The sequence below is a fragment of the Bombina bombina genome, chromosome 5 (assembly GCF_027579735.1).
Source record: "Bombina bombina isolate aBomBom1 chromosome 5, aBomBom1.pri, whole genome shotgun sequence".
In the NCBI taxonomy this organism is placed as follows: Eukaryota; Metazoa; Chordata; class Amphibia; order Anura; family Bombinatoridae; genus Bombina; species Bombina bombina.
In genome coordinates this window covers 843,712,112-843,734,719 of record NC_069503.1, presented here as the reverse complement: position 1 = coordinate 843,734,719, position 22,608 = coordinate 843,712,112, and the positions used below count along the sequence as shown (strand labels likewise).

The following is a 22,608-nucleotide window of genomic DNA, read 5'->3' as shown; positions in this document are numbered from 1 at the left end:
CGCAACAAAGTGGTAGTGCTTGTCTAAGAAGACGAACCAAAGGAAATATAGAAACAATAAGATCTATCCTTCCCCTGGTTCAAGAGGGTTAGTTCATGACCACAATAGATCTAAAGGATGCGCACCTTTACATTCCTATCCACAGAAATCACTATTTTGAACGTTGGAACCCTTAAAGGGCCATTATACACTCATTTTTTCTTTGCATAAATGTTTTGTAAATGATCTAATTAAAAAGCCCATAAAGTTTGTTTTTTTTTAAAAATGTATAATTTTGCTTATTTTTAAAGAACATTGCTCTGATTTTCAGACTCCTAACCAAGCCCCAAAGTTTTATTTGAATACCGTCAGCTACCTTCTCCAGCTTGCTCCTGTTTGTGTAAAGGGTCTTTTCATATGCAAAAGAAGGGGGAGGGGGGGAGGGTCTTATTTCCCACTTGCAGTGGGCTTTCCAACTGCCTTTTCAACAGAGCTAAACTAAAAGCTTCTAAGTACGTTTTAAACCATTTTATACTGGATTTTTATATCAGTATCTGTGCATCTTATTATTTATAGTATTGTCTATTACATGCAGTTATATGAAAATTAGTGTATACTGTCCCTTTAAGAACCTGTTGAGGCCCCTTTAGGTCCAGAATGGGACTAAATGTGCCCTCCTTCTTGTGGACCACAGAAATTTGCATAGAAATCTTATTCTGTATCCTTGATGTACAATCTCCAGCACCCAAGGATCCTGAACGGACTGAGCCCAGTCTTTGCAAAACCAAAACAATCTGCCCCCCACGCGACTTGGTACCAGGTCAGGGGCTATCCCTTCATGCTGACTTATCTTGGGAAGCCTTCTTGGGCTCTTTGCTTTTTGTCCACCCCTGGGGGGGCTTCCAGGTAGCTTCGATTTTTCGTCCTGTGGAAGGAAAGCTCCCTTTGCACTGGTGAAAGTAGCTATGATAGAATCCAGCCCAGGTCTGAACAGGGATTTACCCTTAAAGGACAGTAACCTTAAAGGGACAGTCTACACCTTCTTCATCTTAAAGTCTTACCATAGATTAAGCTGCAAAAAAGCTCCTGCACCGTATCTATATCATGCTGCAGAAACAGTAAAAAAGTTATTTTAAAATTAATATTGTTTCAGGCCAGTTTGAAATAGCTGCCAAGCTCAGCCCACTGATGACATCACGATCTGGGCTTCATCTATGCACTCTGTCGAATATAATTGACAGTCTGTTGAATTCAACTAGTGAGACTTTTGTGATTGGATGCCATATGCAGCCCAGATCATGATTTCATCAGTGGGCTGAGCTTGGCAGCCATTTCACAGTGGCCAGAAACAAATTTCATTTTAAAATAACTTTTTTACCATTCCTGCTGCATTATATAGAAAAGGTGCAGGAGGTTATTTGCAGCTTAACCTAAGGTAATACTTTAAGATGACCAAGGTTTAGACTGTCCCATTAACTTTGAGACATTATCTGCTGACCACAGCTTGAGCCACAGTGCCCTTCTGGCCAGAATGGCAAAGCTAAAATTCTTGGCATTCTCAGGTATCCCTTGATCTTTCTTTCTAGAGGGTCCTTGAAGAATGTGCTGGTATCAAATTCCAGAGAAGAAATTGTTCCCAAGGAAAAAATTATAACAGGCATGAGCTTTTAAAATTAAATAAAACACATCCTAACCGGATCAATTAAAAGAGGGCAACACCAGCAGGTTAACGCCTAAGAAGAACGGACACACTAACAGGACTGGAATAGTATACCTTAAAAAAAAAAAAGAGTAAAGTGAAGACGCAAGGAGATTACTTCATCCCCCACCCATCTAATCCAGCTTGCCATCCGGGACAGAAGACCGAGGAACCCTCGACCTATCAGAACTGGAATCCTCCAGCACCGCCAAAACATGCCGCAGCAGGACACGAAGGCGCGCCAGTCTATAACGAAAGGCAAGACTTACCTCCTCAGGGCAACTGGCAACCCCAACCCCAGAGGATTGGGCCCCTGAAGCCTCAGAGGAAAACGCTTCCCCAGAGGACTGATCTGACCCAGACGATCCCCCGTCTGACAAGCCCTGGTTAACAGAACACGGACAATATCTCATCAACATCTCCCTTCATGGAAGATGTAAGTGTGCCAAATCCATAGATATGGCCACGTGGAACCGTGCGTAACCTCTGGAGGAAACAAGCCGCCTTCCTGAGAAGGAGTAACGGCATTAGGGACGCCTGCTTGCGTAGCCAAAGAAGGTTCTAGGGTACTCGCCTCGCGGGATATGGGGTCCCCAGGGGCGGATGGCTCGGCGGACTCTAAGTTCCCTCTTTTGGGAGAAAAGAGCAATCTAAGGCAGCATACGGAACATAACTGATGGGCGTGGATTACCCCGACCATTTCATACTCTTTGCAAGAAGTAGAATCTGAATCAGAGACATCTGTCTCCAAAAAATATCAGAATCCCCCATAACTTGGATAGAAAAAATAAAAATGGCACCTTACACCTCCAATGGCTGGGGCACTCACCACCTCCTATGACCCAGACAACTAGCAAAACAAACTTTCCCCTTTGCCACACGGTTAGGAATATGGAAATGGAGACTAGAAACGTGACCACGTCTAGTCACAAGGTACACCGTGCAGGCCTGAAAAAAGCGTGCAAAGGACACAAGGGCTGCGCAGCCTGACAAAAAAGACAGTTATGTTCCGATAGCCATGAGACCAAGAGACACTTTAATCATGTTTGTTATGTGATTCTGTCTGCTAATGTAAAGTCCCCCCTCTTCAATAACCCCCCTCAGGAGATAGTAACCCTTGATTCCATAAGATAAAGGAGTACCACTGAGACCCTGCTTCTTTGTTTACATTACACTTCACACATTGGAGTAAAATGAAACTATCTTACCGGAATCCACGCCGTGGAACAGAAACACGGCCTTTCAAGTGTGACAGATGGTAGCCTCGCTTCTGGCATGGACTTGAGTGAACAAAGCAGGCAGTGAAATTAGTCAACGCTGATTGATAAGGAGCAGTTAATATGAGTCGGAATGGTTTTGCAGAAAAACTCCCTGCATCTCCGGACTCTAACTTTCATCCATGTTCTCACTGAGAGGCTGACAGGACTACTTAAAACTTTAGTCCCATTTCGAAGAGTACTACCCTACATAAGAGACTATCTTTAACCTTCCGACACGTCTCTGCCAACCTCCTGTGAAGAAAAGCAAAGAATGACTGGGATATGAGGGAAGTAGGGGGAGTATTTAAGACTTAGGCTGGGGTGTCTTTGCCTCCTCCTGGTGGCCAGGTTCAGTATTTCCCAACAGTAAGGGATGATGCCGTGGACTCTCCTCATATTAAGAAGAAAATACCTGTGTCCCTCAGGGGGAGGTCAGGGACGAGTCCCCGAGACGCCTGATGGTAGTTATGGCTGAAGTCTCGTTAGAGAAATACTGTGCACATAGCTGCTGTATCATTAAGCTGCTGTGAAGTTTCTCTATCTTCTTTGTAAATGATACCCCCCATGGTCTCACATTGGTCTGCGCTCCAAAATGTAAATCCATAAGCAAGTAGCTGGAACAACCTCTATTATCAACATTCTCCTTCTCCAAAAATTAACGAGTGTGTTTTGGTGATCACACATTAGAATTTACAGCTGATTAACTACATCATACTCTGTACAAGAATCAAATTTATATTTAATGCAGTACTAGTTCTTACTAACCTCTGGGTGATTAAGAAACGATCTAGCACTTTTAAACACCTTTGACAACTAATCTGTTGCAGAGCAGCCAAATACTAACTCACTGCCCCAATAAATATTAAACTGTATTATCAAAAACATGATAGTGGTATTAATACAAACAATATTCTTTTTAGAGATTACTGAAAACCAAAATTAATAAATAAACAAACATGCATTTACTTACTTAATGGAGGAGATAGTTCTAAATCACATGTTTCAGCAACCAAAATATCTTTGCTATTTCTATTATTTGATTGCATTGATGACAATGTTTCCTTCCCAGGGTCTGGGGAAAAAACAAAAACAAGTAATTAGTGTAAATTCCATAAGAAACCATTTTTTGTTTGTTTGTAAGGTCACAATTTTGAGCATGCATGAGTGGCAGATGCACATGCACCCAGCCTACCACAGTTAGCTTGCTGGTTTTCATACAAAAGGTTTGTCACTAAAGTAGTAATACATTTTTTAAAAATCATATTGTAGAAATGTTTTAAAATGAATTTGAAATGTGTTCCAGTGTATTTGAAATTCTACTTTTATATCCTTTTAAATAGTGCTCCTAGCCATTTTGAGAATAGTGTTATTGTGTAATCAGAGAATGTTGAATGTTGTGTAAACATTATTAATCACAAATAGAGCAAAGTTTTGAGCCAAAATGACATATTTGATCTGCAGAGTTTATAAATGGATGTGGTTTCAAGTCACAACATATGGGTAAATATAGCTTTGTGTGCTACCACAATGCATGAGGTAACAGGCTATATTGTTACATGTACAAGAAAGAACAGTCAGAACTTAATGTCATTATGTTTTCATAGTTTTTGCCTACAAGACATTGATTTTAAGAACTGTTAACTATGCAGTTGGATGTTTTTTCATGTCTGTATACAACTTGCATCTTTACCTGGTTACTTAGTGCAATTTTAGGTTATTGATTTTACTACACTTAATAGCTCTTAAGTGAGAGATGCAGAAGTGTTTTGCATCTTTTACCCATGAGTTTCATGCCCTCCATCACTCATCTATAACGGTTACTGTTTTTTTATTGTCTTTGCTCAATCCTCCTCACTCAATTCTCATTCTAATAATCCATGTCACATTCCACCAGCCTTTTGTGCTTGAATCCTCTTTATTTTTCTTTTTTTTTTATCGTTTTTCTGTAGAATGTTTAAATAGATTAAACATTTCACTAAAAGGACTATGTGCCTGTGTGAGACACTGGATCAGCACACACCACTTACTGTTTTTGCTTTCATTGGTCCTTGGGCCTTCTTGAGTGCGCTCTGCATAACGGACGTGTCGATTTTCCTTTTTTCTACGCATACGACTGGCCATGGATAGCGGAAAGGAGCTGACTGGGGAGTCAGGAATAACACCGTCTTCACACTCTGCAGGATCTGCTGATGACTCTGCACCAGTGGTCTTCTGCTCAGTACTAAATGAAAATAAAAATGCATAGATAAATTCATATTCTCTAAAATCATAAATAAATAATAATAAAAATTCTCTCTCTCTCTCTCTCTCTCTCTCTCTCTCTCTCTCTCTCTCTCACTATATATATATATATATACACACACACTCACTCACATTTTCAGTCAGGAAGAAGCTAGAATGCTATAGCACACAAAAACAAAATATGGAGACGTGTTTCCATTAAGGTGCATTATACAACTGTATTTTAATTGCGGAACATTGTACTAAATTGGACAGCAAATACCAAGGTAAAATTTAAGAGAACACAAAATTGCTAACATTTAGGATTTACACGTATCAGAGTAAAATAGAAATTTTTGAGCATGGATTAACTGTATTACTCCATCTTAAATGACAATATTCTACAATAAAACTTCTATTAGAATTTTTTTGTATTGATCATTAAATCCTTTTTCTTTTACAGGTGGTGAGAGTCCACGATCCATTACTCCTGAGAATTACTCTTCCGTGCCACTAGTGCATCTAAGAGCTCACCTACCAAGACTGAAACAGACTTGTTCTGGAATGTAAATGAGACCTCAGAGATAACTGAGATAAAGGTCCCTCTATCATTGGAAAAAGATACAAAGCTGAAGAGGACTCACATGGAAGTGAGCAAAATGAATAGCAACCATGGCCAAAAACATGAGACCAGACACCTCCAAGCAAAGAGCAATTGAAGGAAAAACAAAGCGACTGATGGTTCTAACAGGCAAACCTAAGCTTCAACCGTCTTTGCACTGCCAAGAAAAAAAGTCTCATAAAAATTGAATTATAGAACCCCAAGAAAAGCAATCTTTATCTGAGGAACCAGTAAACTGTTTGGAAAAATTACTTTCCAACCATGTAGTTGAAAAAACAACAACAGTCAACAGGTGAGAAATACTACTGAATGAAAAGATGAACCAAGATATCATCCAGACCAGGAAACACTGCAATACCCTGAAAACTGATTACACATAAGAGGGTATCCAGGTCCTTAGGGTATATTCTGAGAGCTGTAACTTGATCACAACGGAAGAGCAACAAACTGAAAAAGTTCATCCAAAAAAGCAAATCTCAGAAACTAATGATGTTCCTAGAAATAAGAACATAAAAGGTTAGCAACCTTAAAAGCAATTGGAGACCTCACAGAAAAGTCTTAAAAGTTTCCATTTTGAAAGTAGGAACTTGAGAAACATGTTCAAAGTTTATATACCAGAATAGATCTGAAAGCTCCTGCCTATTTATGGAACAATGAATAGGTTGGAGATCCCATCTACCTAAGACTAAATGGTTCCTAGGAACATAGAACAGAAAAACCCTCCCTAGGGAGGCCTTGAGCTGAAACATTTTCAATATCTGTGAGACTATAATAAAAATGCAAGGAACCTGAACATTGTAAAATCAAGCTTCCTGAAAAAGGAGTAACCTACCCCCTTACCAAAGCCTCTCGACTGAGGGCTACACCTACATGCAAACTTGGATGGTGGATAAAATCTTAAACTGCTTAGGCCTGTTCCAATTAAACTAATGGATACTGACCCTGCCAGCATTGCCCAAAGCAAATACATTGGTCTGGTATCCAGCTTTGCAGCCTTGCAAACAGAGGGTATAATATTCAAATCCAGTAACATATAACAACAACATATTTCCAGACAGGACCAGAAAAACTCTAATTAGGGATGCACTCAGAAGTGCAGCAAATCATAAAACGTGGCTAAAAACAAGTAAGCTTGGATCCTACAGGTGTCCTAGTTGTGTGACCTGCCATGCTATGATTCAGTGCTCCACATATAGGCATCCTCATAAGAACAAGCGATACCAGATTTGTCATCATCTAACTTGTACCACTAAGTATGTCATTTACCAGTTGAGTTGCGATTGTGCCAAATTCTACGTGGCAAAACAGATGATGACATTACGAAAAGGATGGTGAACCATCGAAGCGATATTGGAACTGCTTTGGATACAAGAAAAACAACACACTGTTAAGGATCTACGGTTCATATTGACCATGTCCCACCTCTTAAGAGGGGTGGTGATAGGAAGAAGAGACTAGTCCAAGTCGAAGCAAAAAAGATTTTTAGATTGGACACTTTACAACCTAGAGGGTTGACTGTCAATATTGATTGACACTGCTTCCTGTAAGCCAGTATCCTGTCATATAGAATTATTTCCTGATCCAGATAGAGTAATTATGAAAGTACATAGTAAGGATGTACTAATCCTAGGGATTCTCTACAGATATAAGTATAGATGTTCACTTTGCCTATAAGCATTAGTGCACAGGTATATAATTATCTTATACTTGTAGTACTGAGGGGCGGTCTCTCTCTCTCTCTATCTCTCTCGATCTTATTATTATATTCATTTTGGTCACTTTGGCAGCACTCCACAATATGTGCATTTAAAAACATATGCTTTTATTAGATGTGCTTAACCATTATTTCTTACTGATTTATCACTGGGGAAACTGACCAAAGCCCTTTTGGTTTAAAGCACTCCACCCAGTTCAGGTATGTTCCAGACACAGATATTTAACTGTGTGTATATAAAGCCAGGAAACCTCATCCCATGCAGTCTGGATGAGAGGTATAGTATTGTAATGTTGGAATGTTATTTTGGTATATTAGAATTGTATTGGCTAATTTCATAGTGTTAAGAGGTGTTGAGAAGGAAATGTTTTGCAGCATTGGGAAACAAGTTTGAAGTATGTGTAATAACATGTAGCCAGGAAGCCTCATCCCATGCAGTCTGGATGAGAGATTGGAAATTTTATTTTGATATATTAGAATTGTATTCTTGAGCTTAGCTTGGCTAAATTTCATAGAATTAGGACCAGTTTTATGTGGGACACCTTGTAAGTGGTGACTGGCTGAGCAGAATATGGCCATAATGTGTGACTAAGATCCCATCTTTATTTAAAAAAAAATTAAAAAATTATGAAATATTAAGAAGACAATTTTTGCAGCATTAAGGAAAAAAAGGAAAAAAGTTAAAATATGTGAAATAATTTGTGGTCTCATGTGTCTTGAGGTGCGCCAATACCTGCTCTTATTATTATATTCATTTTGGTCACTTTGGCAGCACTCCACAATATGTACATTTAAAAACATATGCTTTTATTATTATTATTATTTTATTATTATTATTATCGGTTATTTGTAGAGCGCCAACAGATTCCGCAGGGCTATTAACAAAGGCAGAGTACAAAAAACAGTTATAGGGATCAAATCGGTAGAGGGCCCTGCCAAGAGTTGCACTGTTGTAGTCAGCTCTTGAGAAGGTGATCAACAAACAGCTGGACTCTTAAGCTTACATGCTAGGGGGGTTCAGGGGATAGCAATGGAGGAGAGGAACTGGTATAAAGTAAGGTTAGCGTAGGTTGTATGCATCCCTAAACAGTAGAGTCTTTAGGGAGCACTTGAAGCTTTTAAAACTAGAAGAGAGTCTAGTGGAGTGAGGCAGAGAGTTCCACAAGATGGGAGCCAGTCTGGAGAAGTCCTGTAAACGGGAGTGTGATGAGGTGACAAGAGAGGAGGAGAGTAGGAGGTCTTGAGCAGAGCGAAGGGGACGAGAAGGAGAGTATCTGGAGACAAGATCTGAGATATAGGGGGGAGCAGTGCAGTTGAGGGCTTTGTATGTTAGAGTGAGAATTTTGTGTTTGATCCTAGAGGCAAGAGGAAGCCAGTGAAGAGATTGGCAGAGAGGTGCAGAAGATGAAGAGCGACTTGTAAGGAAGATGAGTCTGGCAGAGGCATTCATTAAGAATTGTAAAGGAGCTAGGCGGTAGGTGGGGAGACCAGAGAGGACAGAGTTGCAGTAATCGAGGCGGGAGAGGATGAGAGAGTGGATTAAAATCTTAGTTGTGTCTTGTGTAAGGAAGTGTCTAATTTTAGAGATGTTTTTAAGGTGGAAGCGGCAGGCTTTAGCCAAAGACTGAATGTGAGGAGTGAAAGAAAGATCTGAGTCAAATGTGACCCCGAGACATCGGGCATGTGGGGTAGGGGTAATGATGGAGTTGTCGACAATTATAGAGAGATTGGGGGTGGAGAGTTTTGAAGAAGGGGGGAAAATAAGGAGCTCAGTTTTGGAGAGATTTAGCTTTAGGTAGTGAGAGGACATCCAGTTGGAGATGTGAGAAAGACAGTTAGTGACACGGGTTAGCAATGAAGGAGAAAGGTCTGGTGCAGAGAAGTAGATTTGGGTGTCGTCGGCATACAAATGATATTGTAAACCATGGGACTTTATTAGGGAACCTAGTGATGACGTGTAGATTGAGAAGAGAAGGGGACCGAGGACAGAGCCTTGCGGTACTCCGACAGAAAGTGGTGACGGGGCAGAGGAGGCCCCAGAGAAGGCTACACTAAAGGTACGGTTTGACAGGTAGGAAGAGAGCCACGAGAGGGCTGTGTCACATATGCCGAAGGATTGGAGGGTTTGGAGCAAGAGAGGGTGGTCAACAGTGTCAAAGGCTGCGGACAGATCAAGGAGAATAAGCAGAGAAGTGGCCTTTTGATTTTGCTGTAAGTAGGTCGTTGGTAACCTTAACAATTGCTGTTTCTGTGGAGTGATGGGGACGAAATCCAGATTGCAATGGGTCAAGGAGGGAGTTTATTGTAAGGAAATGGGAAAGGCGTGCATAAGCTAGTTTTTCGAGAAGCTTTGATACAAGAGGGAGGAGGGAAATAGGGCGGTAGTTGGATGGGGAGGTAGGATCAAGGGAAGGTTTTTTGAGGATAGGTGTGACCAGTGCATGTTTCAGCGATGAGGGAAATATACCGGTGCTGAAGGAGAGGTTGAAAGTGTGTGCGAGTATAGGGGTAAGGGTGGCAGAGAGGGAGGGGAGTAGCTGTGAGGGGATAGGGTCAAGGGGACAGGTAGTGAGGTGAGAGCGCAGTATAAGTGCCGAAACTTCATCCTCAGTAACAGGGGAGAATGAGCTAAGTTTAAGGTTATGTGGGTTGTGGTTGATTGAGAGCATTTGAGGGGGTGAGGGAATGGAATTATGTTGAGAGACGATTTCATTTCTGATGGAGTTGATTTTGTTGTTGAAGTGGTTGGCAAAGTCTTGAGCTGACAGAGAAGTTGTATTAGGAGGTGGGGGAGGGCGGAGAAGAGTATTGAAAGTGGAGAACAAACGTTTTGGGTTTGAAGAAAGATTAGAGATAAGAGTAGAGAAGTAGTGTTGCTTATGGAAATTAAGGGCAGAGTAGTAGGATTTCAAAATAAATTTGTAGTGTTGAAAATCAGCTGAACTCCTAGATTTTCTCCAGTGCCGCTCAGCAGTACGGGAACATCTGCGTAGGTATCGTGTCAGTGGAGTATGCCAGGGCTGAGGATGAGTGTTTGATTTTTGAGCTATGGTAAGAGGGGCGAGATTGTCAAGGACGGATGTAAGGGTGGAATTATAGTGGCAGTTGTAGGGAGGGATGATATGTTGCAAGTAAGGAGATGGTGGTCAGAAAGAGGAAAGGGGGAGTTTGTGAAGTTTGAGAGGGTGAAGTTTATTAGATGTGCTTAACCATTATTTCTTACTGATTTATCACTGGGGAAACTGACCAAAGCCCTTTTGGTTTAAAGCACTCCACCCAGTTCAGGTGTGTTCCAGACACAGATATTTAACTGTGTGTATATAAAGCCAGGAAACCTCATCCCATGCAGTCTGGATGAGAGGTATAGTATTGTAATGTTGGAATGTTATTTTGGTATATTAGAATTGTATTGGCTAATTTCATAGTGTTAAGAGGTGTTGAGAAGGCAATTGTTGCAGCATTGGGAAACAAGTTTGAAGTATGTGTAATAACATGTAGCCAGGAAGCCTCATCCCATGCAGTCTGGATGAGAGATTGGAAATTTTATTTTGATATATTAGAATTGTATTCTTGAGCTTAGCTTGGCTAAATTTCATTGAGTTAGGACCAGTCTTATGTGGGACACCTTGTAAGTGGTGACTGGCTGAGCAGAATATGGCCATATTGTGTGACTAAGATCCCATCTTTATTTAAAAAAAAATTAAAAAATTAAGAAATATTAAGAAGGTAATTTTTGCAGCATTAAGGAGAAAAGGAAAAAAGTTAAAATATGTGAAATAATTTGTGGTCTCATGTGTCTTGAGGTGTGCCAATACCTGCTCTTATTATTATTATTATTATTATTATTATTATTATTATTATTATTTATATATATATATATATATATATATATTTATACACACACATATTAGTTGAACACTATCCTCCAATTTATATAGATCTGGTATATCATCAAACTACACACATCCTTATTTGTAAGGGTATCTGTTTCAGTCTTTGGATAGGGGCAGCCAGACCAATGATATTTTAATAGGTGATATATCATCCCTATCCCCGTTTTGCTCATCTTAGTATATTGAGGGTTTAAGTATATGCAGCACGGGCCATCATAATGTATAAGTCATACCTGCTTTGTTCCCTTGCGATGCAATATTCTAAATAGATCCTGATAAATATTCAAATTAGATCCTGCTACAATATATCATGCCACTATCAGTATGGAGTATTTGGTTTGATAAGGCATAGGTATTTCCAACATTAAATCTTTAGCAAGTTGTCTGCTTATAATAGATACTATATACTAGATACTATATAATTACATGTTGGTGATTGTCATGATGAGGGTGATTATTGTATGGATATTTTTAACGTGTTTAGGTTTTCTTATCAGACTTTCCTGTCTCACATATTATCCAATTCATGTGAGTCTGATTTAAACACCCCTGGCTATGAGCAGTCTGTATTGGTTATTTAGATTGCCAGCGTTACACAGAGCTGAGTGTATTCTGGCTGCTATGATGACCATTTTCTGTGATCCAATCACATACAAGGTAAACAACACGCCTCTCATGCCTGATCGTGTCACGGATCAGTATCCAGCCCTATCCCTATGCTTTAGTATGACCGCGAAAATGAAGCGGTGAGTAACGCCATTATAGTAGACTAAGCTGCATACAGGTAATAAGAAATAGCTTTAACATAGCTAATTATAGTATTTTGGTTATATATTTTTACATCTTGGGCTATATGAGATTAGGCTTTTATGCGCTTCCTATATTGTGCACAGGAGTATATCCACTTCACATTGTTGTAAAGACTGTAGTCACAACAAGCAGACTTTGCAATTACACAGTGGATAAGTTTGATTGTACAGCACTTAAATTATTAGGATGTATTTTTGTTATGCTATGTTTTGAGTTCAACTATATATGTGATCACCTGTATTTGTATATAAATGATCATGTCACGTATTGTTTATATTATCCCACCAAACATGTGGGATTGTTAGGATTTGCTGCACTTCTGAGGGGAAGGGTTATGCGTTATGTAAAAATTTGTTTACAGTTCACTTTAACTTTGTCTAAAGAAGCGGTAAATACCCCGAAACGTCACGCTAGTAAACTTTTTTTTCGTGATTTAAACCCAGTGAGTGCAATTTTCTTCCATGGTGTATGTATGTATGTATGTATGTATGTATGTATATATATATATATATATATATATATATATATATATATATATATATATATATATATATATATATATATATATATCTCAAAAAATGAAAATAATGAAAATAAAAAAATCCAAGCTGCAAACGTGAAGTATAAAACCAAAAAGTCTTTATTCAATTCCACTTGGGATAAAAAATGATGAAAGAAACAACATGGGGGTCCAGCATATCAGTGTGGCCAAAAAGCTCAGCTAACATGTTTCGGTAAAAACCGTAATCATAGCTAATTGGAGACTGGTGTGCTGGCAATTTAAAAGCCTAAAACAACACTTATTGGACAATACTAAAAGCAATAATATGGTCACACGATTTATGCTAATAACAATGTGCGAATAACAAAACACCCTGTCATACAAAAACATAATTTATGCTTACCTGATAAATTTATTTCTCTTGTAGTGTATCCAGTCCACGGATCATCCATTACTTGTGGGATATTCTCCTTCCCAACAGGAAGTTGCAAGAGGATCACCCACAGCAGAGCTGCTATATAGCTCCTCCCCTCACTGCCATATCCAGTCATTCGACCGAAACAAGACGAGAAAGGAGAAACCATAGGGTGCAGTGGTGACTGTAGTTTAATTAAAATTTAGACCTGCCTTAAAAGGACAGGGCGGGCCGTGGACTGGATACACTACAAGAGAAATAAATTTATCAGGTAAGCATAAATTATGTTTTCTCTTGTTAAGTGTATCCAGTCCACGGATCATCCATTACTTGTGGGATACCAATACCAAAGCTAAAGTACACGGATGATGGGAGGGACAAGGCAGGAACTTAAACGGAAGGAACCACTGCCTGTAGAACCTTTCTCCCAAAAACAGCCTCCGAAGAAGCAAAAGTGTCAAATTTGTAAAATTTTGAAAAGGTGTGAAGCAAAGACCAAGTCGCAGCCTTGCAAATCTGTTCAACAGAGGCCTCATTTTTAAAGGCCCAGGTGGAAGCCACAACTCTAGTAGAATGAGCTGTAATCCTTTCAGGGGGCTGCTGTCCAGCAGTCTCATAGGCTAAGCGTATTATGTTCCGAAGCCAAAAGGAGAGAGAGGTTGCCGAAGCATTTTGACCTCTCCTCTGTCCAGAGTAAACGACAAACAGGGCAGATGTTTGACGAAAATCTTTAGTAGCCTGTAAGTAAAACTTCAAGGCACGGACTACATCCAGATTATGCAAAAGACGTTCCTTCTTTGAAGAAGGATTAGGACACAATGATGGAACAACAATCTCTTGATTGATATTCCTGTTAGAAACCACCTTAGGTAAAAACCCAGGTTTGGTACGCAGAACTACCTTGTCTGAATGAAAAATCAGATAAGGAGAATCACAATGTAAGGCAGATAACTCAGAGACTCTTCGAGCCGAGGAAATAGCCTTCAAAAACAGAACTTTACAAGATAAAAGTTTAATATCAATGGAATGAAGGGGTTCAAACGGAACTCCCTGAAGAACTTTAAGAACCAAGTTTAAGCTCCACGGGGGAGCAACAGTTTTAAACACAGGCTTAATCCTAACCAAAGCCTGACAAAATGCCTGGACGTCTGGAACTTCTGCCAGACGCTTGTGCAAAAGAATAGACAGAGCAGAGATCTGTCCTTTTAAAGAACTAGCTGATAAGCCTTTGTCCAAACCCTCTTGGAAAAAGGACAATATCCTAGGAATCTTAACCTTACTCCATGAGTAACTCTTGGATTCACACCAATAAAGATATTTACGCCATATCTTATGGTATATTTTCCCGGTGACAGGCTTCCGAGCCTGTACTAAGGTATCAATGACTGACTCGATAGAATCAAGCGTTCAATCTCCATGCAGTCAGTCTCAGAGAAATTAGATTTGGATGATTGAAAGGACCTTGTATTAGAAGGTCCTGCCTCAGAGGCAGAGTCCATGGTGGAAGAGATGACATGTCCACTAGGTCTGCATACCAGGTCCTGCGTGGCCACGCAGGCGCTATCAGAATCACCGATGCTCTATCCTGTTTGATTTTGGCAATCAGTCGAGGGAGCAGAGGAAACGGTGGAAACACATAGGCCAGGTTGAAGAACCAAGGAGCTGCTAGAGCATCTATCAGCGTTGCTCCCGGGTCCCTGGACCTGGATCCGTAACAAGGAAGCTTGGCGTTCTGGCGAGACGCCATGAGATCCAGTTCTGGTTTGCCCCAACGATGGACCAGTTGAGCAAACACCTCCGGATGGAGTTCCCACTCCCCCGGATGAAAAGTCTGACGACTTAGAAAATCCGCCTCCCAGTTCTCTACGCCTGGGATGTAGATCGCTGACAGGTGGCAAGAGTGAGACTCTGCCCAGCGAATTATCTTTGAGACTTCTAACATCGCTAGGGAACTCCTGGTTCCCCCTTGATGGTTGATGTAAGCCACAGTCGTGATGTTGTCCGACTGAAATCTGATGAACCTCAGTGTTGCTAACTGAGGCCAAGCTAGAAGAGCCTTGAATATTGCTCTTAACTCCAGAATATTTATTGGGAGGAGTTTCTCCTCCTGAGTCCACGATCCCTGAGCCTTCAGGGAGTTCCAGACTGCGCCCCAACCTAGAAGGCTGGCATCTGTTGTTACAATCATCCAATCTGGCCTGCGAAAGGTCATACCCTTGGACAGATGGACCCGAGAAAGACAACAGAGAAGAGAATCTCTGGTCTCTTGATCCAGATTTAGTAGAGGGGACAAATCTGAGTAATCCCCATTCCAGGCGCGCAAATGGCACTATGTCCACTGCCGCTACCATTAAGCCGATTACTTCCATGCACTGAGCCACTGACGGGCGTGGAATGGAATGAAGGACACGGCAAGCATTTAGAAGTTTTGATAACCTGGACTCCGTCAGGTAAATTTTCATCTCTACAGAATCTATAAGAGTCCCTAGGAAGGAGACTCTTGTGAGTGGTGATAGAGAACTCTTTTCCACGTTCACTTTCCACCCATGCGACCTCAGAAATGCCAGAACTATCTCTGTATGAGATTTGGCAATTTGAAAGCTTGACGCCTGTATCAGGATGTCGTCTAGATACGGAGCCACCGCTATGCTACGCGGTCTTAGAACCGCCAGAAGTGGGCCCAGAACCTTTGTAAAAATTCTCGGGGCAGTGGCCAACCCGAAGGGAAGAGCTACAAATTGGTAATGCCTGTCTAGAAAGGCAAACCTTAGGAACCGATGATGATCTTTGTGAATCGGTATGTGAAGGTAGGCATCCTTTAAGTCCACTGTGGTCATGTACTGACCCTCTTGGATCATGGGTAGGATGGTCCGAATAGTTTCCATTTTGAATGATGGAACTCTGAGGAATTTGTTTAAGATCTTTAGATCCAAGATTGGTCTGAAGGTTCCCTCTTTCTTGGGAACCACAAACAGATTTGAATAAAATACCTGTCCTTGTTCCGTCCGCGGAACTGGATGGATCACTCCCATTACTAGGAGGTCTTGCACACAGCTTAGGAATGCCTCTTTCTTTATCTGGTTTGCTGATAACCTTGAAAGATGAAATCTCCCCTGTGGAGGAGAAGCTTTGAAGTCCAGAAGATATCCCTGAGATATGATCTCCAACGCCCAGGGATCCTGAACATCTCTTGCCCACGCCTGGGCGAAGAGAGAAAGTCTGCCCCCCACTAGATCCGTTTCCGGATAGGGGGCCGTTCCTTCATGCTGTCTTGGGGGCAGCGGCAGGCTTTCTGGCCTGCTTGCCCTTGTTCCAGGACTGGTTAGGTTTCCAGGCCTGTCTGGAATGAGCAACAGTTCCCTCTTCTTTTGAAGCGGAGGAAGTTGATGCTGCTCCTGCCTTGAAATTTCGAAAGGCACGAAAATTAGACTGTTTGGCCTTTGATTTGGCCCTGTCCTGAGGAAGGGTATGACCCTTGCGTCCAGTAATGTCAGCAATAATTTCCTTCAAGCCAGGCCCGATTAAGGTCTGCCCCTTGAAAGGAATGTTGAGTAATTTAGACTTTGAAGTCACGTCAGCTGACCAGGATTTAAGAGCGCCCTACACGCCTGGATGGCGAATCCGGAATTCTTAGCCGTTAGTTTAGTCAAATGAACAATGGCATCAGAAACAAATGAGTTAGCTAGCTTAAGCGTTCTAAGCTTGTCAATAATTTCATTCAATGGAGCTGTCTGGATGGCCTCTTCCAGGGCCTCAAACCAGAATGAGGCCGCAGCAGTGACAGGCGCAATGTATGCAAGGGGCTGTAAAATAAAACCTTGTTGAATAAACATTTTCTTAAGGTAACCCTCCAATTTTTTATCCATTGGATCTGAAAAAGCACAACTGTCCTCAACCGGGATAGTGGTACGCTTTGCTAAAGTAGAAACTGCTCCCTCCACCTTAGGGACCGTCTGCCATAAGTCCCGTGTAGTGGCGTCTATTGGAAACATTTTTCTAAATATAGGAGGTGGGGAAAAGGGCACACCGAGTCTATCCCAGTCCTTGCAACTAATTTCTGTAAGCCTTTTAGGTATAGGAAAAACGTCAGTACACACCGGCACCGCATAGTATCTATCCAGCCTACACAATTTCTCTGGAATTGCAACTGTGTTACAGTCATTCAGAGCAGCTAATACCTCCCCAAGCAATACACAGGGGTTCTCAAGCTTAAATTTAAAATTAGAAATCTCTGAATCAGGTTTCCCCGAGTCAGAGATGTCACCCACAGACTGAAGCTCTCTGTCCTCATGTTCTGCATACTGTGACGCAGTATCAGACATGGCTCTAACAGCATTTGCGCGCTCTGTATCTCTCCTAACCCCAGAGCTATCGCGCTTGCCTCTTTATTCAGGCAATCTAGATAATACCTCTGACAGGGTATTATTCATGATTGCAGCCATGTCCTGCAAGGTAATCGCTATGGGCGTCCCTGATTGGCGCCATATTAGCATGCGTCCCCTGAACGGGAGGCGAAGGGTCTGACACGTGGGGAGAGTTAGTCGGCATAACTCCCCCTCGACAGAACCCTCTGGTGATAATTCTTTTATAGATAAAGACTGATCTTTACTATTTAAGGTGAAATCAATACATTTAGTACACATTCTCCTATGGGGCTCCACCATGGCTTTCAAACATAATGAACAAGTAGGTTCCTCTGTGTCAGACATGTTTAAACAGACTAGCAATGAGACTAGCAAGCTTGGAAAACACTTTAAAACAAGTTTACAAGCAATATAAAAAACGTTACTGCGCCTTTAAGAAACACAAATTTTCCCAAATTTTTAAATAACAGTGAAAAAATGCAGTTACACTAACGAAATTTTTACAGTGTATGTAATAAGTTAGCAGAGCATTGCACCCACTTGCAAATGGATGATTAACCCCTTAATACCAAAAACGGAATAACAAATGACAAAAACGTTTTTTAAACAGTCACGACAGCTGCCACAGCTCTACTGTGGCTTTTTACCTCCCTCAATACGACTTTTGAAGCATTTTGAGCCCTTCAGAGAAGTCCTGGATCATGCAGGAAGAAGCTGGATGTCTGTGTCTGTAATTTTTGCTGTGCAAAAAAAACGCTAAAATAGGCCCCTCCCACTCATATTACAACAGTGGGAAGCCTCAGGGAACTGTTTCTAGGCAAAATTCAAGCCAGCCATGTGGAAAAAACTATGCCCCAATAAGTTTTATCACCAAACATATGTAAAAAACTATTAAACATGCCAGCAAAGGTTTTAAAATACACTTTTATAAGAGTATGTAGCTCTATTAATAAGCCTGATACCAGTCGCTATCACTGCATTTAAGGCTTTACTTACATTACTTCGGTATCAGCAGCATTTTCTAGCAAATTCCATCCCTAGAAAAATATTTTTAACTGCACATACCTTATTACAGGAAAACCTGCACGTTATTCCCCCTCTGAAGTTACCTCACTCCTCAGAACATGTGAGAACAGCAATGAATCTTAGTTACTTCTGCTAAGATCATAGAAAACGCTGGCAGATTCTTCTTCTAAATACTGCCTGAGATAAACAGTACACTCCGGTACCATTTAAAAATAACAAACTTTTGATTGAAGAAATAAACTAAGTATAAAACACCACAGTCCTCTTACGACCTCCATCTTAGTTGAGAGTTGCGAGAGAATGACTGGATATGTCAGTGAGGGGAGGAGCTATATAGCAGCTCTGCTGTGGGTGATCCTCTTGCAACTTCCTGTTGGGAAGGAGAATATCCCACAAGTAATGGATGATCCGTGGACTGGATACACTTAAGAGAAATGCCTAACTTACAAGCAACACTAAGTGAGCAATCAAATGTAAGAAAGATGCAAATAAAATTCAAATAGAAAGAGGAAAAGGCAAATAATGAATGTTGTAATAATGATAATGTGAATATTAATAATGGACTACCAATGTGTCATGCAGTTACTAAAAGGAAGAAAGCTTGACATGAATGCAGAGTGAAAAAATCAGATGATTACATGCGTGTCAAGCTTATATAAATACATAAGTGCATAAGAAAGAATGGACAGCTGCATACACTATGTATATATGGCAGTTGCATACAATGCTCAATATATATAATGTACATTGGCAACATATGCTAAAGATAGTAATAGCTATCAAAGAACAAATCCCCCCACAATATATGAATATATATGTGTGTGCGCCTAAAAATAAGGGTAACAATGACCAATCTATATAAAGAGAAGAGGCTGGGAGAAATGTAGATAATCCAAACTGTTAATAAAGTTGCATGTGGAAAAACATAATAATAAAATGTAAAAAACATAATTTATGCTTACCTGATAAATTCCTTTCTTCTGTAGTGTGATCAGTCCACGGGTCATCATTACTTCTGGGATATTACTCCTCCCCAACAGGAAGTGCAAGAGGATTCACCCAGCAGAGCTGCATATAGCTCCTCCCCTCTACGTCACTCCCAGTCATTCGACCAAGGACCAACGAGAAAGGAGAAACCAAGGGTGAAGTGGTGACTGGAGTATAATTTAAAAAATATTTACCTGCCTTAAAAAACAGGGCGGGCCGTGGACTGATCACACTACAGAAGAAAGGAATTTATCAGGTAAGCATAAATTATGTTTTCTTCTGTTAAGTGTGATCAGTCCACGGGTCATCATTACTTCTGGGATACCAATACCAAAGCAAAAGTACACGGATGACGGGAGGGATAGGCAGGCTCTTTATACAGAAGGAACCACTGCCTGAAGAACCTTTCTCCCAAAAATAGCCTCCGAGGAAGCAAAAGTGTCAAATTTGTAAAATTTGGAAAAAGTATGAAGCGAAGACCAAGTTGCAGCCTTGCAAATCTGTTCAACAGAGGCCTCATTCTTAAAGGCCCAAGTGGAAGCCACAGCTCTAGTAGAATGAGCTGTAATTCTTTCAGGAGGCTGCTGTCCAGCAGTCTCATAGGCTAAACGAATTATGCTACGAAGCCAGAAGGAAAGAGAGGTAGCAGAAGCCTTTTGACCTATCCTCTGACCAGAGTAAACGACAAACAGGGAAGACGTTTGTCGAAATTCCTTAGTTGCCTGTAAGTAAAACTTTAGGGCACGAACTACATCCAGATTGTGCAGAAGACGTTCCTTCTTCGAAGAAGGATTTGGACACAAAGAAGGAACAACAATCTCCTGATTGATATTCCTGTTAGTGACTACCTTAGGTAAGAACCCAGGTTTAGTACGCAGAACTACCTTATCCGAATGAAAAATCAAATAAGGAGAATCACAATGTAAGGCTGATAACTCAGAGACTCTTCGAGCCGAGGAAATAGCCATTAAAAATAGAACTTTCCAAGATAACAACTTTATATCAATGGAATGAAGGGGTTCAAACGGAACGCCTTGTAAAACGTTAAGAACAAGGTTTAAACTCCATGGCGGAGCAACAGTTTTAAACACAGGCTTAATCCTGGCCAAAGCCTGACAAAAAGCCTGAACGTCTGGAACTTCTGACAGACGTTTGTGCAACAGAATGGACAGAGCTGAGATCTGTCCCTTTAATGAACTAGCAGATAAACCCTTTTCTAAACCTTCTTGTAGAAAAGACAATATCCTAGGAATCCTAACCTTACTCCAAGAGTAACCTTTGGATTCGCACCAATATAGGTATTTACGCCATATCTTATGGTAAATCCTCCTGGTAACAGGCTTCCTAGCCTGTATTAGGGTATCAATAACTGACTCAGAAAAACCACGTTTTGATAAAATCAAGCGTTCAATTTCCAAGCAGTCAGCTTCAGAGAAGTTAGATTTTGATGTTTGAAAGGACCCTGTATCAGAAGGTCCTGTTTCAGAGGTAGAGACCAAGGTGGACAGGATGACATGTCCACCAGGTCTGCATACCAAGTCCTGCGTGGCCATGCAGGTGCTATTAGAATAACTGATACTCTCTCCTGTTTGATTCTGGCAATCAATCGAGGAAGCATCGGGAAGGGTGGAAACACGTAAGCCATCCTGAAGTCCCAAGGTGCTGTCAGGGCATCTATCAGGACTGCTCCTGGATCCCTGGATCTGGACCCGTAACGAGGAAGCTTGGCGTTCTGTCGAGACGCCATGAGATCTATCTCTGGTTTGCCCCACTGATGAAGTATTTGGGCAAAGACCTCCGGATGAAGTTCCCACTCCCCCGGATGAAAGGTCTGACGACTTAAGAAATCCGCCTCCCAGTTCTTCACTCCCGGGATGTGGATTGCTGACAGGTGGCAAGAGTGAAACTCTGCCCAGCGAATTATCTTTGTTACTTCCATCATTGCTAGGGAGCTTGTGTCCCTCCCTGATGGTTGATGTAAGCTACAGTCGTGATGTTGTCCGACTGAAACCTGATGAACCCCCGAGTTGTCAACTGGGGCCAAGCCAGGAGGGCATTGAGAACTGCTCTCAATTCCAGAATGTTTATTGGTAGGAGACTCTCCTCCTGACTCCATTGTCCCTGAGCCTTCAGAGAGTTCCAGACGGCACCCCAACCTAGAAGGCTGGCGTCTGTTGTTACAATTGTCCAGTCTGGCCTGCTGAATGGCATCCCCCTGGACAGATGTGGCCGAGAAAGCCACCATAGAAGAGAATTTCTGGTCTCTTGATCCAGATTCAGAGAAGGGGACAAGTCTGAGTAATCCCCATTCCACTGACTTAGCATGCACAGTTGCAGTGGTCTGAGGTGTAAGCGTGCAAAGGGTACTATGTCCATTGCCGCTACCATCAAGCCGATTACCTCCATGCATTGAGCCACTGACGGTTGTTGAATGGAATGAAGGGTGCGGCAAGCACTTTGAAGTCTTGTTAACCTGTCTTCTGTCAGGTAAATCTTCATTTCTACAGAATCTATAAGAGTCCCCAGGAAGGGAACTCTTGTGAGTGGAACGAGTGAACTTTTCTTTTCGTTCACCTTCCATCCATGTGACCTTAGAAATGCCAGTACTAACTCTGTATGAGACTTGGCAGTTTGAAAGCTTGAAGCTTGTATCAGAATGTCGTCTAGGTACGGAGCTACCGAGATTCCCCGCGGTTTTAGTACCGCCAGAAGAGCACCCAGAACCTTTGTGAAGATTCTTGGAGCTGTAGCCAATCCGAATGGAAGAGCTACAAACTGGTAATGCCTGTCTAGGAAGGCAAACCTTAGGTACCGGTAATGATCTTTGTGAATCGGTATGTGAAGGTAAGCATCCTTTAAATCCACTGTGGTCATGTACTGACCCTTTTGGATCATGGGTAAAATTGTCCGAATAGTCTCCATCTTGAACGATGGAACTCTTAGGAATTTGTTTAGGATTTTTAAGTCCAGGATTGGTCTGAAAGTTCCCTCTTTTTTGGGAACCACAAACAGATTTGAGTAAAACACTTGTCCCTGTTCCGACCGTGGAACTGGATGGATTACTCCCATTAACAAAAGCTCTTGTACGCAGCGTAGAAACGCCTCTTTCTTTGTTTGG

General features: G+C 41.4%; 1 protein-coding gene across 1 annotated transcript in view; it reads right to left on the bottom strand.

Moving 5' to 3' along the window:
* The window catches only part of RBBP8 (RB binding protein 8, endonuclease), a 353,058-nt gene that overhangs the window by 159,530 nt on the left and 170,920 nt on the right, over positions 1 to 22,608 (bottom strand). Inside the window, exons 7-8 of the mRNA XM_053715868.1 lie at positions 4,965 to 5,158; positions 3,908 to 4,009 (exon numbers count right to left, since the gene is read on the bottom strand). Coding sequence (XP_053571843.1) covers positions 3,908 to 4,009; positions 4,965 to 5,158 — 296 coding nt within the window. The remainder of the gene's footprint in view (positions 1 to 3,907; positions 4,010 to 4,964; positions 5,159 to 22,608) is intronic.